This window comes from Mchenga conophoros, linkage group LG5 (genome assembly GCF_057382185.1).
Source record: "Mchenga conophoros isolate Kocher_MC1m ecotype Shallow Benthic linkage group LG5, M_conophoros_male_GT1.1, whole genome shotgun sequence".
Lineage (NCBI taxonomy): Eukaryota > Metazoa > Chordata > Actinopteri > Cichliformes > Cichlidae > Mchenga > Mchenga conophoros.
In genome coordinates this window covers 17,666,455-17,685,495 of record NC_140530.1, presented here as the reverse complement: position 1 = coordinate 17,685,495, position 19,041 = coordinate 17,666,455, and the positions used below count along the sequence as shown (strand labels likewise).

Below are 19,041 nucleotides of genomic sequence, written 5' to 3'. Positions count from 1 at the left end.
GTGTGTTGTGGCCACTTGAGCTGTTGAAGTGATGCAGTGGTTTCCTCCCACAGTTAAAAGATAGAAACTAATATCTCACAGGCATGTTGTTTGCAATTTTGAAATCAGAAGATATTAAAGTAATTAATAAGGCTATGGTGGATTTCATTTGGGCAGGAAGAAAACCCAAAATTAAATTGGAGACACAACAGTTACCGAAAGATCTGGGCGGGTGGGGAGTGCCAAACAGGAAATTACGTTCTCTCAATACAAGCGAGGATTCTCTCTTCCTGGATACATGAACATTCTGATCTGCCATGGCTAAATATTGAGGAAGTATTATGTAAACCATCCTCGCCTGTTAACTTTCCAGGGAAACGCCTTAATGACTTACCTCACGTAATAAAGCATAACCCACTGATATATAATGCTATGTGGACGTGGGGAAAACTGAGAACACTTTTTAGCAGTAGTCTTCCGTTTAATATTTTGTCAACGCTTATAAATAATCCAGACCTTCTGCCGCAAAACAAAGGATCGAGTTTTGTGGGATGGCATGAAGTAGGTGTAAAGAGGTTTTATGACCTCTTTAAACATGGTGAGTTTAAATCCTTTGAATCCCTGAAGTCCCAGTATTCTAGGTCAAATACTGAGTTTTATAAGTGTTTGCAATTGAGAAATTATATGTTAAAAAATGCTAAATCATTACAAATCTCAACAGCCTCTTTTCGGTTGGAGAAATTTATACTGGTTAATAGGGAGCATAAACATTTTGTATCAAAGTTTTGTCATCATTGATGTTATGACTCTGATCAGGCTGGGACATTATATTGATGCTCCCGAATTTTTGTGGACAAATGGAGGAAACCACTGGATGTAAAGCATAAGGCCCGAGGGCCAGAATCGACCTGTCAAACACTCCAATCCGTCTCACCTGATGGCTTAGGATATTGTGAAGGAAGGCATAACTTTTGGACTTTTAACTATATTTTCACAAGTTTTACAGCTTTTCCTACTGATAAAGAATTTGATGGCAAGACTTAAAACAGTTGGGACATGGGGGAAAAAAGGCTGGAAAAGTAAGTGTTACTAAAAAGAAACAGCTGGAGGAAAATTTTGCAGCTAATTAGTTTAACTGCCAACAAATCAGTTACATGATTGGGTATAAAAAGAGCATCTTGGAGTTGCAGAAGGGAAGAGGAAAAAAGTAAGCTTGAGGCCAAAAATCAGCACCACTGCATTAACAACATGATTCTGTCATGGAAATGACTGCAGGAGCTCAGGAACACTTCCAGAACTCATTATCTGTGAAGACATGGTTCACAAATGCTGCCGTCGTCTCTGGGATAAAGATCACTTAAAATTTACTGACGCAAAATTTCAAACTGTTCTGCAGTCAGAGGAATCAAGATTTGGAAAATCTCTGGACTAAAGAGGAGAAAGGGGTTTTTTTTCACTTTAAACAATTTAATGTTTTCAGTTTTAATTGAAAATAAAACGTGAGTTTATTAGATCTGCAAATTTTCTAAATTTGTTTTTATTTTCATTTTTTACAGCTTCCCGACTGAGGTTGTGTTTCAGAAAACTGTTAAAGAGGAGGAAAAACACTTTTCAGACTAATTTTTTACTTATTACACACGAAATTCCTTCAGGTATAACAAGTAACATGTTAAATCAGTAAGAAGGTAAAGTGTTTTTATTATCCCCCACTTTCAAATTTTCTATTTTCAGTTGTTTTATTAATTGTTTGTTTGGCTTTTTTGTTTTCTTATTTCCACTTTGTGTAGATAAATTCTTATACATTATACAGAGTCATACGGAGTCATTTTGACAGTGACTGGTGGCTTTCCCAGTAATGTTCTCTCATGCCCGTGAGACTATTCAGGCTGCACTACATGTGACCCCTCATGCGCTACTCAACAGAGTTCAGGAGGAGAAAACGGCCTCACAAGGAGCACCTGACTTAACATACCACATACCACAAATAGGCTTATTTAGCCTCCACTTTTTATTATCTTAATAAATTTGTTCCTGGGTTTCGGGGAATTTATGGAATTAACACAGAACCTTGTTTTGTGAAATCTGATCATTTTCTGCACAAATTATTTGACATTATAAATATTTCTCATTTGCACTTAATAACAAGGCCAGTAAAGCCTGGAATCCTCAAAAACTATTTCAGCACAATCAATATAGAGCGTGTCAACAAAACTGAAGTCAAACAGTCACACAGGCTTCTCTTTTCACGCACTATTAGAAACCGAGGGATGTGATTTAGAACTGACCCCCAACCAGATCAATAAAGCCATCTGGTATATGAAAAGTACCAGACTAGACAGTCAAATCAGTTCATGACCACAGCAGCCATCAGTAGTCATTCGGTGTGTTCAAATGGCTTAAAACAAACTCTCCTCTTTTTTTTTTCATCGTTTGTATTTTTCTACTAGACACAAAAAGAAGATTTGCCTAAAGAGAAACCACAAACCAAGGTAAACACGTACAGCACAACTACTTCTACAAACACGAAGCTTCCACTGATACATGATGGAGCAGAACAATCAGCAGGCTAATCTGCTGTACGCAGGACCTGCGCCAAGGCTGCTTATGATTCACCATCAGATTATTCAGGCTGTGGGAGATCTCCTGACAGGAAACTTGCTTCCTAATTACCTCTGTCCACACAGATTATGAAACCAACTCCTCTAAACTGCAGGGAGAACAGGGAAAATCTGAATCCTCCTCCTGACAGATAAATATTCAGACAAGTTACATGCGTCACTTTCTGTGGATCAGTCGTAATTTTACTGATCAGTGATCATCTACAGGAGAAACTTAGTACAGCCGACACAATGAAATGAGAACTAACATCTTTGTGGTGCTCAAAGACGTCACTTCACATATAAATATGCAACGTGGAGACGTGTTGGGCCTGCGGGCTTCGATCATGTGCAGTACTGGAATGAATGCTTTCTGTGTCTCTTAGCACCAAATGAGGGTGTTTCTTCATGCTGCAGGGGGAACCTACTGACTTAAACACAATTGCGGTTAAAATTTCAGATCAATATTGACCTTCTTTAAAGCGGACATCTGGCATACCAGAGAAAAACACGGGTGTTAGCGATAACATTAACAATGAATGTGTGTCTTTAAACAACTGCAGCATAATCATATAACACCAGATTAGATCTACTCATAATTTTGCTAATGTGATAAGTCAAAAATACTCTTACCATCACTAAATCCTTACAGATTTAAAGGTTTGTGACATTGGTACTGTGAAATAATCAGTACCAACAACCATGCCACATTTAAATTCACCTTACCCACCTGTTTCTCTCATTCTGATGTCTAGTTTGAATTTCCGCGGGTCGCTTTGAACATGTATATGTGCCCAAATGCACTGGGTTGCTGTTATGTGATTGGCTGATATTTATTTGCATTAATGAGCAGTTCAACCTGTTTGCCGAATTAGGATGATGGTGAGTGTATAACTCTATATAACAAAGTGTTGTATTTGACAGATACTTTATCATAGCCAACAAGTCTGATTTAAAAAAATGGTACAGCTTATCCCCTGGTTAGAGGCTAGCTCAGGGTTCCTGTTCACAAACCACAAGCGAGCTTTAACTGGTACCCAGCAGGTCATTTTGGTCCCTGAGGTGAAGAAAGTGTTAAATCCAGTTGCCCCTTTGAAAGAACACAAAGGATCTGCAGGTGGACACACATTACCAGACCTTTTTCAAAGGTATTATTTGAGTACAGATGTGTCCTATTACACTATATCAGATCCATCACTATGTCTGTTAATTAGTTTAGTTTTTCAATCAAAACAGAGAGCAAGAGAAAAACAGTTAAAAAACAGAACTTGGAAAGCATTGCTCCATAATCTAGTGGGTCATTACAAACACTTCCTGCCACTGAAGAGATCAAATTGTTCTCTTTTATTTATTTATTTATTTTTGATCTCACCATGTTTGAATAACTATAGAAAGTAAAAGTTCTTAGGATTAGGAAAACAGCTTTCTAACTTTTAAAACTGCTGTATATATAAGATGCAGAAGATATATCATAGATGTGAAGACAACTAATGTTTTTATTATGCTATACACAATGTTGCTCATGCTTTTTATTTTGCATTTATATTTTGCATTAGATTGTGTATGTGTTTAAATAATTGTTCATATTTGTGCAGTACACATCTATAAAACTGTGAATTGTGGCTACATTCATAGATAGAAAGACAGTAAATAGTATGCGTTCTGTACACTTTATAATCTGTTCGTGTCTTTCCGACGTAGTTTACGTATAGCGACGTCGCCGTTCAACCATGTGACCTGTGAGGGTGTTTGTTAACTGTTTCCTTGTTATCCCGATACAACACCGCTCTATATCACGACTTGCACCCTTTTGTTAAACAGAAGCTAAGAATTTAAAATTAGCCGATAAAAAATGTTTTAAATTTATTTCTTTAATCGATAAGAGCAGTACCATGCACAACAATTTTTCAAATAGGACCCAAGTGGAAGAGAAAAGCATTTAGACTACCGCCCACCTACAACTATCGGTGTGTCTGGAACACAAAAACGAACTCCTCCAGTCTAACGCGGGAAACGCTGTTGTGTTGCTTCTGATTTTTTTTCAAACGAGCCGCCACCGCCGCGCAAAACCAAACATTTTACGGATATTGTTATGAACTGGGTCTGCAAATGACTCTTTCTTTTGTTTTTAGCTACTTCGCGCTGACCTGAGATAGTTTATCCTCAGTCAGAATTAAGTGTTAAACCTGTGGCGCGTGCAGACCGGATGAAGAAGCCTTGAGCAGCAGTTACTTACATGGTTATATGTGAGGTTTCCCTCAGTAGCTACCCAGCTTTCGTTAGCTTCGACACAAAGAGCTAAAAGGCTAATTGCCGCTTAAAGACCTGCGCTTGGTACGAGATGGACTCGTTTCAGAAAGTTGAGAAAATTGGAGAGGGCACGTATGGGGTTGTTTACAAAGCCAAGAACAAAGTGACGGGAGAAACTGTCGCTCTGAAGAAAATCAGGCTGGACACGTAAGTAAACAAACTATTGTTGTTTATCCTCGGGCTACCAGGCTAACGTTAGTTTTCAAGTTTTACTGTGCCGAAGAGTTGATGTAATCAGTTTACTCACCTCGTGGCTCCATCAGGGCATGACTGTTTCATCAGTTAACTTCCTACAACCACACTGGACATAAGAGCAAAGTCTTCATGGCCACAGAAGGAGCAGTTCTTACATAGGACACCTACATAACCTTACAGCTCATATGAGCTTGTTGTGTTGTATTAACGTGTAACTTGTTATAATATAAAAACACAATCCGTAAATAACAGTAAAGTGTCCCAGATCTAAATCGCCATCATTTTCCTCAGGCTGCATCAGAAAACCTTACTGAAAATTCAGATGTGCCGTTAGTCAAAGTTGCTTGCTTTGTGACCTTTGTTTCAAACCAGAGAAAACTAAATCATTAGCGTGTCTAATCTGTGCTAATTTATAAGGTGCGCTGCTTAAAGGTGTAGTGTTGTTTCTTTCAGCTTTCAGGACTTGGATCAGCTGTCAGACTGCCAGGATACTAAAGTACATGCTTGGCTTAGATAAAAACCTGTTTCTTTTACCGTTTGTTCATTTCAGGGAAACAGAGGGCGTACCGAGCACAGCTATCCGGGAGATATCGCTTCTCAAAGAACTCAGTCACCCAAATATTGTCAAGTAAGTGCTTATGTTACAGCTATGTCTAAACCATGCTTGCAGTATTCTTGTTTTACTTGTTTGATGTTGCTTTTTTTTTCAAGCCAACTTACCTGTCAACATGTTGCAGATTACGCGATGTTATCCACACCGAGAACAAGCTCTATCTTGTTTTTGAGTTTCTTCACCAGGATTTAAAAAAGTTTATGGACTCCTCCTCAGTCACTGGTATCCCGCTGCCTCTAGTAAAGGTAACCACCACAGCAGATTTGAATTCATACTTTCAGCAGTTAATACTGCTAAGAATTGTACTCTGGAAGTCAGGCTTGACTCAACTGAGCATATTTTGCTGTGTTTGCAGAGCTATCTTTTTCAGCTGCTGCAAGGCCTGGCTTTCTGCCACTCTCACAGGGTTCTCCATCGAGACCTGAAGCCCCAGAACCTCCTCATCAACGCCCAGGGTGAGATCAAGCTGGCTGACTTTGGCCTGGCAAGAGCCTTCGGAGTACCCGTCCGCGCATATACACATGAAGTAAGGCGTTGACAACCTACCTAAGTAAATGTTAGAGTTATAAGATTATAAACGGCTAGAACTTCAGATGTGCTTGCTCTGCTTTCATGTGGTCTCTACTATGTAGGTTAATGGCACCTACAATTTCTTAGCTCAGTGCATGCAACAACTGTTTACTCCTGTGATATTTTTCAGGTGGTAACACTTTGGTACAGAGCCCCAGAAATTCTCCTGGGCTGCAAGTACTACTCCACAGCTGTTGACATCTGGAGTCTTGGATGTATTTTTGCTGAAATGGTAACATACTTTAATTATTAACAGCAAAAAAGAAAAAGCTCCAAAATGAACAAAAGACACCAACCATGTCTCCCTGCCCACAGGTCACCAGGAGGGCTTTGTTTCCCGGTGACTCGGAGATAGATCAGTTATTCCGAATCTTTCGTACTCTGGGGACGCCTGACGAGACCGTCTGGCCCGGAGTCACATCCATGCCTGACTACAAACCAACCTTCCCCAAGTGGGCTCGGCAGGATTTATCAAAAGTGGTGCCTCTTCTTGACGAAGATGGAAGAGAACTGCTCGGGGTGAGAACATTTCTGATTTATTGGCACTTTCATTATATATTCATGGCCAAAGAAGTTGGTCTTCTTTCTGCTTTGCCTATCTGAATATTTTCTCCTGTGAAAGTGTCCCTTTCAGACTAGAGAGTTGACCACTGTGCACCCTGAACAGTGTCATGAACTCCACGACTTGTGTTAGTTTTTGACTGAAGCACGTGGCTGTATTCATTGACTGCTTTTCTTTCTTTTTTTTCGATCTTACAGGAAATGCTGAACTACGATCCAAACAAAAGGCTGTCTGCCAAAAATGCTCTTGTGCATCGATTTTTCCGTGATGTCTCCATGCCACTTCCCCACCTCAGACTCTGAGTCGTGCAAAATAACAGGCTCTTTTAATGCCAGCTATATCTAAGCAATAAAGACTCGCCATGCTTCAGGTTCATGACTCAAATGGACGGGAAAAAGTGGACACTACAGAATACATTGGATTCTTCAGTAACTAAAACCAGCCCTTGAGAAGCAACTTGTCGTGAGAGTTTCACTGTTTCAATGTTTATCATAGTTTTGAGGATTTAACTGTAATTTTCAATATAATTATTTTGCATATTTATATGCAACTTGTCATATTTGATGTATTTATGATGGGCTTTGAGTCAGTGCAGGTTGGGTAGACCCATTCTATTTGTATAACATTATATTTCCAAATTTTAATGGTATGTTGTCTTTAGCATGTCCATCTTGAAGTAATAGGTTAGTTAGAATTAAACGTGATCAAACAAGTTTGTGGGGTAGTGCAAATAACGGTGGGTGAGCAGCAGCTGATTACGATGGGCTGAAGTGAATCGGTCACAACTCCAATGAGAGAGTTGAGATGAAAGCAGTGGTTTTCTAGCTTGGTTTGAATCCCAGTTATCGTTAATTGATTTTAAAAGTGCACCTTCATTTAATTACTGGTGGGATTCAGGTTTAATGGCAGGATTACTCAGCAAACTCAGTCGGGTATAAAAATGTTCCAAATGTATTGTAATTCAGATTTTATGTAACTGTTGCCTCTTTTCTTACTGTCAATTTTAAGCCATTTTTACAAATGTTTATTTACAGTTAGGAAAAAATAAACTTGTTTAAACTTCTTTACTGGTTTTATTGATACATTATAAACTTGACCAATTTTTATTTTGGACGGGTGAGCGAAATCTTACACTTTGAGACAGATGTAGAAGTTTTACCAAGCGCTTTATAAAACTCAAATACCAGAGTCTCACAGACCGTCTGGTTGTGAAATTATTTTCATGCTTCATTAAGCTTTGGCCAATCAAGCATACAAGACCATGTCTGCAGCCTGCAGATGGACTGAAGTACTTATGATGAATGTGGTTTTTAAAAAGCTTGATTCTGTAATTTTATCATTCTTGGAAATGTCAGGCAATCATTAATGATAAAATTATATGAGAAATTATAGCTCCAAAGACTTTTGGACTGGTTAGGAAAGCAGTCTTACAAATTACATTCGATGTGAAGCAAAACGGAAGTTTAAATATTTCACTGGCCACTCTGTTAGATCCACCTGTTCAGCTGCTGAATCAACCAGTCAAATGACGACAGCTCAGTGCATTTAAACATGGTCAAGATGGTCAAATTGTGCTGCCTGTTTTGTTGTGTTGTTGTCAACACGACAAAATTGGTTGACTTCACATTTTAAACATTCAAAATCAGAGATGTGTTGGAAAGCAGTATGGCGTGACAATTTGTCCCTATTGCACCACTTTGTCCTGTGCGGTCTTCTTAACCCCAGAGGACAACACACGTTACTAAAATCAATAAAGCACTCATAATTCAATTAAATTTCTTCAGATTTATTATAATCATGAATAACATAATATTCAACAACCACTATTATTTTCACACCATTTGATATCTGTGTCTGTGGTCCATCTCATTATGACCACAGTGTACCCAGCTTCTGATGGCTGTTTCCAGCAGGATAACGCTCCACATCGCTCAATGCGGCAACTGTGTAGCAGAGTCAAATCTTACATGGATGCTTAAATATTTCTATATCAATCTTTATATACTGTACATAGAAAAACACTGACAGCCTTGTTTAAAATGGTTAGTCTGCCAGTTATTTTTATAATGAACAGTTATTAGGAAAAAATATGATAGCGGGGGGAAAAAGGAGATATAAGTGTAGAAGAAATGGCAGTAAGAAAGTTATGTTCAGATATAAATTAATAAACATCAAAGAATAGTAATCGCAATAGTGGTGCTGTTTGCTCATTTTTTGGGTGGTATTTAGCAAAAATGCACATGTGCTCAACATGTGGGAAGAGTGCAGATAATGCACAGGGTGCTAGCCTGCTAGCGGTTTCTTGCACATACAGTATCCTAATGTCGGAGTTACATTTTTCAGCTCACCTTACACAGTGGTTGTATTTTATGTTAACAGTGCTTATGATATAAATCTGAACACTAAAAAATATTAAATTAACAAGCTACAAAAGATAACATTTCCTAGGGTGTAATTAATGTTGTGTATTTACTAGCACGGACAAGATTACTGTGAATGCTACACAAAACTGTCATGTTAAAATCCAATGGAGTCAGTACAAATGAGCTGAGAAGGAAGATTCAAGAAGCTGGATTCAGTTGATAAGCACTTGGGGTATAAAGATTCATGTTGATATGACAAATATCAGGTATAGAAGTGGCAGGTTTGACAGAGGTTTTATGCTATTAAAAGGATGTGTTGAATATTTGCCTCATATCTGTGAACACACAAAAGTGCCTGGAGCCACTGCAGAAACTTAGACAGCAGCTAATCATGGGTAAGTACAGTATATCTGTTTCGGTCCACTCAACAGCAGATGGAGAAACAACTCTAAAGATGGAAGCACGGTGTAGTCTCGTTAGAAGTGGGGTTAAGGTAGCCACAAAACACCAGATATCACAAAATAAATCTGAGCATTTTGAAATTAGTTCTGAATTTGTGAAAAGAAAATTATGATGCATAATTACAGTCTCACACTCCTGAATCTTGGCTGTTTTCGTCCTCTTTTTTCATCCTGATCATCTCACAAGCAGTATTTTTGTACCATCTATGTATTGTCGACAATAAAGGTTGAGTATTTTCTTCACTTCATATCCTCAGATTTATTTTTCTTGTATTTCCTTTTAACATTTTTTTTTTTTTTTTGTAAATATCATATTGTGGCCCACCAACAGTACCTTAACTGCCCACCAGGGTGCGATGGCCAACACTTGGGGAACCACTCACGTTTCCTTTTTGTTGTAATGAAGCTTTGTCACTTCCTAATAACGTCTATGTAGCATGAAAGAATCATCACAGACTCTTGTTCATTTCTTAGGTTTGTCTCCTGCCTCACAGTCCCTACAGTAAATGTTGTGTTATTGCAGCTTCCAGGTTTTATGAGAAGTGGATTACAATGTTAGAGTCCAAGATTTTATATTTAAGCTGTTCTGAAACTCCCTGAAAGGTGAGAAATGATCTTAAATTCTACAAAATCGTTAGTTTTGAGACCTCATCTGTAGTTTAGAAGCTAAAACCTCTCAGAATACAGCGTTAGGGCTGTTTAGAGAAGCTCAGATCTCTAGTTTCTTCTTCATGGTAAGCTTGTACAGGATCTGGTAGCCATCATCCCAGGCGTAGAGCAGCTTCTCGTGGGGATTGTACTTCAGACTTGAGTGAGATCCGTAGCGTTTTGGAAAGTAAACCAGCGGTGCATCTTCACTGGTCACCATGTCGTTGACGTCGAACACACATTGTACTCGTGAGCGTCCAGCCTGCTTGGTGTTGTACACAACATACAGAGTGCCACAGATGACAAAGGCCGCCTCTGCATTCTCTCTGGGACAATTTGTGTCCCACATCTGCTCAATATCCAGTGAGGTGGTGTCCATTTTAGCCAGAGAGATGTACCTTTCATTCTGCTGTGTGGCGTAAATGGCCCACAGGCCTTCCTCATCCACAGCCAGGTCAATCACCGTCTCTGGGGTCAGACCATACACGGGGACGTGGTCCTGCACAGGAAACACTGCACTGTCAGTCAGAGAGTTATTCTGCAGGTCATGTTTAACCACCTTTAACTCGTCAGCCTGACTCATGTAATACACGTAGTTGTTGTAGACCACGTGGCCTGTTCCCCTCCAGGCTGACGGCAGCTTCACTGTACTGGACAGAGACATGCCCGACGAGCGGGTGAAGTCTTGCACAGAGGCAAACGCGTGGATGATGTCGTCTTCCGTCCCATTAAAAATGTAGACCTTCCCAGAGGCCCTGTTGGTGTCTTTAGTCCAGGTGCCCTTTTGCCCTCCGACTCTCTTCAATATCTTCATGGCTTTTATGCTGGAGATCATGTCGCTGCAGTCTGAAACAGAGAGCAGGACAGGCTTTACTCGACACAGCTGGCAGTTTTCAAATATTCTAGTCACGTCTGTACTATTTATAGCTGTGGTTCAGAAAGAACACCTCGTTTTATTTCCATTAGATGTGGCATACACATTCATGGTTCCCATGAAAAACTAATAACATTCCCACCAGTCATCAGCGTCAGCTCTGCTTTCAGTTGAGTGTTAATTAGATGAAACAGCCAGTAGCTAAATTGGCTATAAAGCATCATTTTCCTTTTGTGTGATTAATAAGTTTGTCTACTGTCCATGAAAGAAAAACCAATAAAGAGAGAAATGTTCCTGTGCCCATAGATTAAACTACTCATTTATTAGAAAATTAAAGTAAATTTAGCTCATATGCATTATAAATATGGCTGTCCTCATATTGTGGAAGGACGGGTACTTCCATGAGAAAGCCCATTCAGGGATCAATTTATCCCACAAACAAGTTTCTGTGTTCTCAATTATTTATCATTTGAGGGCCGAAGCATGGCCAAAACTGAAGTTTTTGGCTTTTTTGCTTGAAGAGCTTTTCATAGAGGAGTTTGTTTATTACAGCATGTCAAAATCAATCCTTTGACACAAAACAAAACAAAAAAAATTTGTTAGATCTCAAATATGCACTGTCCAATCTGTCCCAAACTTCATGTGCAGAATCCGAGCTACGTGTCAGTATTAGGTCACACTCATAATGCCACCGTGGTATCTGGAAATCAGCTGTAGGTGATAATCATCATTAAATGTAAATTATCATCAGGTTTTCATTGTGGGTTCCACACATGGTAAACAGCAGCATGACATATAATTAGTGGGTGTTCTCAAACACCAACTAATGGACACAGGACGTGTTAGGTAACTTGTTTATGCAAAACCAGTTACAATCCAGGAAACGTGGCATCCAAATTCGTGCAGGAAACATCTTGACTCCAGTAAAACTCGACATGCATGAAAGTGCAGGAGCACAATCATTGCTGCTTGTATTTTTAATTCTGCATTGTTTTTACATCAGCCAGACACCCTTGCACTGGTGACACATTCCTTTAGTTAACTGTAATTAATTGCTTTAATTTTATTTTCCTGGCTTGTAAATGAATTCTGCATGCAGTCCTGGTGCCATAAAAACGCACAAGCTTACCAAATGTGAGTCTGTCTGACATTAAAGAGAGTTTGCACCATTTCCTCCAGCTTTACACAGATTGCTAAAAACGACAGTGCCAAGCTATTTTTAGAACATTCCTTAAAAACTAAAAGGCACTGCCTCTCAAAACACTTAACACTTAAGTGACACTTGGGATCACTAAATGTAATTTTAAGAATAAAAGAACTTTCATTTAATGCAGCATTACATTCATCTGAAATGATGCAAATTGCAGTAATGATTACTGGAGTTATCAAAAATCGTTTATGATTTTTAATAATAGAATATCTACTCAGTTGGACAGGAAATAAAGAATCTCTTTCTCTGTCATCTCAAACTGGCTATTTAACATTATTATTGTTATTTTTTTTAAAACAACCCAATTCCCAGTGGTAATCGGAGCACTTGGGGCAGTGAACCGTGAACTGGCCGAGTGGCTCCATCAGATCCCAGGAACAACATCTGAGACCTCTGTCCAAAAGAGCGCAGTCCTGGGACAGCAAAGATACTGGAGAGGTCCCTCAAGCTCCCAGGCCTCTGGCAAAGGACCCAAGCTTTAAGGATAAAGCTCGGGTCCTTGCAGGGCGAGTTGGGAATTTTTTAAATATATATGTGAGTTGGCTCTCATAGACAATGTAATAAATATGCAATTACTGGCAACCAGGTACATGTGTCTAACAGCTTGTTAACCCAGATATCTAATCAGCCAATTACATGGCAGCAATAGCATTTAGACATGTGGACGTGTTTAAGGCAGCCTCTTTAAAAACAGCATCAGGATGGGGAGGAAAGGTCATTTCAGTGACTTTGAACGTGGCAAGGTTGTTGGTGCCAGATGGGCTGAGTGCTTTCTGAGTATTTCAGAACGTGCTGATCTGCTGGGATTTTCCCACACAGTCATCTGTAGAGTTTACAGAGAGGTCAGAGGAGAATAGCCAAACTGCTTTGAAATGATAGGAAGGCGACAACAAATGTACAACATGCGGAACTTCAAAGAAGATGGATTACAGCAGAAAAAGACCACATCAAGCACCACTCCTGACAGGTAAGCAACTGGCAACTGAGGCCTGATTCTACAATTCACACGGGCTCAGCAAAATAGAACAACAGACGAATAGAAAACTGGTGCCTGGTCTGATGAGTCTTGATTGATGTCAGGGTCTGAATTTGCTGTAAACAACATGAAAGCATGGCTGCATCTAGCCTTGTGTCAACAGTTCAGGCTGCAGGTTGATGGTGGTTTAATGGTTTATAGGATGCTTTGTTGTCACACTTTGGGTTCCTTAGTACCAACAAAGGATTGTTTAAACACCACAGCCTACCCCAGTTTTGTTGTTGACCCTACATGACCACAGTGTGCACATCTTCTAATGGCTGCTTCAGCAGTGCAATCATCATGTCACAAAGCTCAAACCACCACAAAATGGTTTCTAGACGATGACAATGATTTCAGTGTACTCAAATAACCTCATCAGTCACCAGATCTCAATGCTGTAGAGCAAGATTTGGTGGAACCAGAGATGCACATCATGGATGTCCAGCTGAGAAATCTGCAGTAACTGTGTGATGTTGTCACGATAATATGGACCAGAATGTCTGAGGAATGTTTTTAGCACCTTGTTGAATTTCTGCCACCAATATTAAAGCAGTTCTGAAGGCAAAAGGAGGTCTCACCTGGTCCTAGTAAGGTATACCTAATAAACTGTCAGCTGACTTGAACTGTTGGTCACATTATTCATGCATTGCTCAAGCATGTCATGTTCATCCCCAATAAAAAAAATCAGGGTATTTAGTAAAGATTTCATTTCTCACCTGAGAGTTGTGAGTATTTGGACTTCTGTTTCTCCTTCACCACAGTCACCTGCTGCTCTATTAGCTTGTCGTCCACATCCACACACGGCTGAGCCCCATTCTGTGTCTCCAGATAGTCTAATTCCCGCTCGACCCGGTCCACCCTGGTCCCCACGCTGTCTATATTCATCCTCAGTGCCTCTTTTTCTTTGTCCAGGTTCTCCAGCTGGGAAACCATCTGCTGCTTCAGCTCCCGCAGCTCGGAGGCATAGCGGGTGGTCTGCTCGTGCCACAGAGAGATCCTGTCCTGTTTTAACAAAGGTGGTTAGTCATAACTGAGATATGATCAGACATGTATTCCCTGTTTGTATAGCACTCAGAATAATAAATAGGATGTGTGTTATACAGTGAGCTTGAGTGGATTTCTAGAGAGCACTGACTGCAATGAAAACACCATAATTTGATGTCCTTTTCAGGCTCAGTAAACACTGTGGTAGAAAGCCATAATAATAAGAATAAAACCCATCTATCAAACAACCGGCTTCAGCCCACACGTGGCAAGTTTCCACCCAGCTCGAGTGTCTATGAGCTGAATGCAGAATACAGCTGGGTGCTTTGTGGTCGAGCCTGACCCATGACCCCGCTGTGGAAGAAGGAAATGAAAAGAGATCCTTCCCACAGGTAATCATTCAACATGACATGAGCTGAGACTGTTAGATGTGGGTAAATAGCATTTTTGGGAGTTCAGTTTAATAAAGTGTGTTAAAAAGGTTCGTGCTTCTCATTTAAATTAAATTACAGACATGACTGACAATCAGTCAGTCTGTTCTTGTGTTTTAGTTTTGTCCAATTAAGCCAAATACATTTGTGTCCATCATAGAAAAAAAGGTTAGCCCTGGCCCTTTTTGTTTTTTAGAATATCTCTTTGTGATGCCAGAAAACTACTTGCCCTCAAAAAAAGTTTTTTCACTGATGCAATTTTGCATAAACTCTTTTTTTTTGTTGGTAACATACGTGCACGTATACCTTGACTAAGGAAACTTCAGAGGCCCATTTCTAACTCACAACTCAGACAAAAATGCCACAGTCCCCGTACCCTTAAAGGAGCTGTATTTTCCAGTAATTTCTCCAGGATTTGGCCACATCTGCATTCCATTGCCTCTGTCCCTAGAAGTTTCCTTTCAGAGGGACTCTGGAGCGCAGGGCTCGGCAGGGAGGTAAAGAGAGTCTTACCTCAATAGCAAGCAGCCTCCGCTCCAAGTAGTCAATCAGTGCTTGGTGCTGAGCTGTGGCAAAGCACGCCAAAGTTACCAAGACAACAAGTCCTCTCATTTTGTGTCAGCTCAGTCTCTTTTAACTCCTGTAAAGTCCTGACTGAAGTTCAGTTAGAGTGTGCCGAGGAGCCAGCAGATTCCCAGAGGTGGGCTGGAATGTTTTACTAAGCTGTCTGGGAGGAGCCAATAACATCTGTGAAGATGGAGGCGCACAGTCTGTGCTTCTTATTTCTACCTTCGACATCCACACCTGACAAACAAACTGAAAAGCTAAACTATACATATCATAATGCTTAAATACATGTTTAGGTTTCAGGAAGTTGGAACATCAGCAGCACCACAAGGAACTAAAATGTGAATTACAGTGATGAGTCAAGGAGGTACAACTTCAGCATGAAGGGCAAGAAACCAGTAGTTGTTTTTGATCTCTGTCACAAAGTCTCTGCAGCATTTACTCTGAAAAATTAAAAGTTTTTTATACTTAGACTCTTTTTTAATGAGACTTTTATTGGGCGTAACCAGGATTAGAAATGTGTACATCAGAGGGACAGCTCAGGTTCAGCAGTTTGGAGACAAAGTTAGAGTGTTAGAAAGTTAGAGATGGATTGAGCAAGTGTAGAGGTGGGATAGTGGATATTCTGGACAAAGGAGGTTGAGTATGGAGCTGCTAGACTGGAGAAAAAGAGGAAGACCACAGAGGAGGTACACGGATGTAGTGAAGGAGGGGTGAAGTTAGATGGAGGCAGAGTATCTGCTATAGCGACCCCTATAGGACGTAGCTGTGATACAAATAAGATTTTTATTGCATGTCTTTAAAAATGCTTACATGCCCAAATGATGCTAAAAGTGCATTTTGTTGATTTAGTCTACTCTCCTGTGCACACTGGTTGTAAAGCAATATGATCCCATTGTCAACTCAACACTGTGATGGACTGACAGTGTGCCCCGCACTCGCTCTGTGACGAATGGGATAGGCTTCAGCTCTGTCTTCAGATGGATGGATGTCCACAAAATTGCATTTTAATAAATAACTATAGTGTGATTCATTTAACTTTACACATCCCCCACATGTGCACTATCTTTGTTATAGATCAATAAGCATAGTTGTGCAGGGTTTATTCGATTGGCCTGCTGTTTATATAGCACTTTCCTGGCCTTACTGATCACTCAAAGGACTAAAAGAGTACTACCCACATAGGCACAGGGAGACATGTATTGCACATTGCTGCAAGTGCAAGTACCATGGTTATACCATCTGTCTCGAGAGGACAGATGCTGTGATTAGGAACTAAGATATTTCAGCTGCAAAAGATCCAGCTTCACTAAGTGTGACATACACATTCAAACTACAGCTTCATTAGCTTATTATCAAGCGTTAGTATTTTGGTTTCCTTTTCTTTTTCTTTTTCTTTGGTGTTCATGTATTTATATATTTATTTATGTATGTCTGAGTCACCTATGTCTGATACCGCAGTACTCCTTCCTGGTTTATATGAAAGCAGTGGCTGAGGGTGGAGCCTGATTCAATACAAAGTTTAAAGAAAAGCTAGACTTTTTCTCCACTGTTTAAAATGGTCTGATCGGTCCGTATATGTGCTTTCCTTTTCTTAACTCAGATTGTTGAGTTAAAATGTGAATATTACAAGTGTGTCTGCAGTGTTTTCCAGCTTTATTAGCTCTCACAGCAATAAGATGTCGCCTGGATAACAGAAACCATAGTTAGAGCAGTGAATTACAGGGAAAGAGAAGCAGATAATGTGTCTGGTCTCCTCTCTAATGATATGGCATACAAACATATTTCTAAAATGTGTATTTATTTTGTTTTTCCAGCTTGCTCTAAAACTATATCTATGTATGTTGTTTTACCCCTGTCATTTAAAAATACAACTATAGTGCAGTGAAGAGGGGGAAGAGTCAAACACTGGGTCGCTGCATTTAACACTGTGGTATATCGTCGCCTGTTAAACCTGTGAGCACCCGTAATTATGAATGTTATAATATATTCTTCCAGTTTTACAGGTGTATACTTCATGAATTTTGAGGGGGGGTTATTCTTTCTTTGTTTGATTTTGTAGGTTACATAAAGCCATGTGTGAAAAGTTGTGGGATTCAAAATATTTTATCCCTTTTTACACTGATGGCTCATGGATATGATGAATATAATGGGTATAATGACACGATTGTGTGTCATGTGGCAATTAATGAAACCAGTAGATCCAGTATACCCAGTATATATGAAATTGTAAATAGATTTTGCTAATCAAAACAGTAGCATTTTCATACTTTATGGACCGCAATGGGATCGATTTGCATGTTCATATTTACAGACCTACTGCAGTATGCTGTATGGCTCGCACCCAGCCCACTGATAATATCATCTACTGATGATAGTGAAGGCGTAACATTGATCCCATCAGGATCTCATTTGGATCATTTGGATTGAGAATCCCTTTCTGAGGGGGCAAGTGGACACAAACCATGGCAGCAAAATGTCACTGGATCTCCCCACTGTAATGGTTAGGCAGCTCAGGGTTTTCATACATACAGATAAATAAAATATATACTCTACATGTATGGCTTTCATTTAAATGTGTTTAAATTCTGCACATCAAACTTTACTTTTAACAAATCATGTTACCCTGCAAAGGCGATGTATGTGGGTGTACTAAGAACTGAGCAGGCTGTGTGGAAACTTCCTCTGTGACCTGTTTAAATCCAAAGATTTTTCCTTTCCTGTATCTGAACAGGTAAAATCTGCTGGTAGCACGCTCATCAAACTACTTCATTTTGTAAACAATTTGCTCCTGCTGCTGCCACTCTGTTGTGCAGGGTTGGACTCTTAGGCTTTCACATCCAAATGCAGAATTATGTATATGATTCAGGTCACACCACTAATGCTTCAGCTGCCGCTCTGCATGACTACAACTAAAGGTCTGTTGTGTTTACAGTGCTCAAGGCTTGTTTATGACTTTGCTTTGCTCCACTTTGCACTGTTACCGGTTGAGGTTTGTTTGTGCGGGTTGATTTATTTGAGTCTTTTTTTATGACTGACAAAACAGAACAGGACATTCAAGTCAGAACAATCAGTGGAGATATGTCTATGAAAAAGGTTAGGGGTATATCATTATTAAATGATGTGGTGTTGTGAGTTTGTGAAAAAGCGGCACGTGTACCTGTGCTTGTGCTGATATGAAAATGTTTCCCTGTAGTCCTTCGTGTTAAATGAGGAAAAGTGGGCGGGCTCATGAATGCTCATCACTGAAATTCAAGCAAGAAGCATTCGCTTTTTTCACTACTTTTCATTCTTATCCTGTGATTTCACATGAATTCGATTCTCTTTCTGTCCCTGTTACATGATCAGAGCCAAATTTGGTGGGTATCTTCTACCATTAATGACATGAGGGACACTAAAGTGAAAAAAGTGACTTTTAATGAGCCACTCCTGCTTCTGCAGAACTGCTGGTATCACACAAAGGAAAACCACTTTACATGAACCAGCAATGGTAGGTGTGTCTATACTGGCAATCACACTCTCACATGTCTTTTGGAAACAATGTAGATCAAGCAGACTAAATGTGGTGCTGCTGAATAACATGTACAGCGTTAGCGCCGAGGAAGGCTGGATTTCGGATGGCAGCATGCAGTCTCTTAAATATTTAAATATTTAATTCT

At 39.8% G+C, this 19,041-nt stretch overlaps 2 protein-coding genes across 2 annotated transcripts; one reads left to right on the top strand and one right to left on the bottom strand.

Moving 5' to 3' along the window:
• Positions 1-4,500: 4,500 nt before the first annotated feature.
• Positions 4,501-7,889, top strand: cdk2 (cyclin dependent kinase 2). The gene is made up of 7 exons (XM_085273757.1): positions 4,501-5,033; positions 5,632-5,709; positions 5,819-5,939; positions 6,050-6,220; positions 6,395-6,496; positions 6,580-6,783; positions 7,024-7,889. The coding sequence occupies exons 1-7, from the start codon at positions 4,918-4,920 to the stop codon at positions 7,126-7,128; spliced, it is 897 nt and encodes a 298-aa protein (XP_085129883.1). The 5' UTR covers positions 4,501-4,917; the 3' UTR covers positions 7,129-7,889.
• A 707-nt stretch (positions 7,890-8,596) lies between these two features.
• olfml3b (olfactomedin-like 3b) lies at positions 8,597-15,501 on the bottom strand. The gene is made up of 3 exons (XM_085273754.1): positions 15,329-15,501; positions 14,117-14,402; positions 8,597-11,144 (listed from the first exon to the last, which is right to left on the bottom strand). The coding sequence occupies exons 1-3, from the start codon at positions 15,425-15,427 to the stop codon at positions 10,360-10,362; spliced, it is 1,170 nt and encodes a 389-aa protein (XP_085129880.1). The 5' UTR covers positions 15,428-15,501; the 3' UTR covers positions 8,597-10,359.
• Between the last annotated feature and the right edge of the window lie 3,540 nt (positions 15,502-19,041).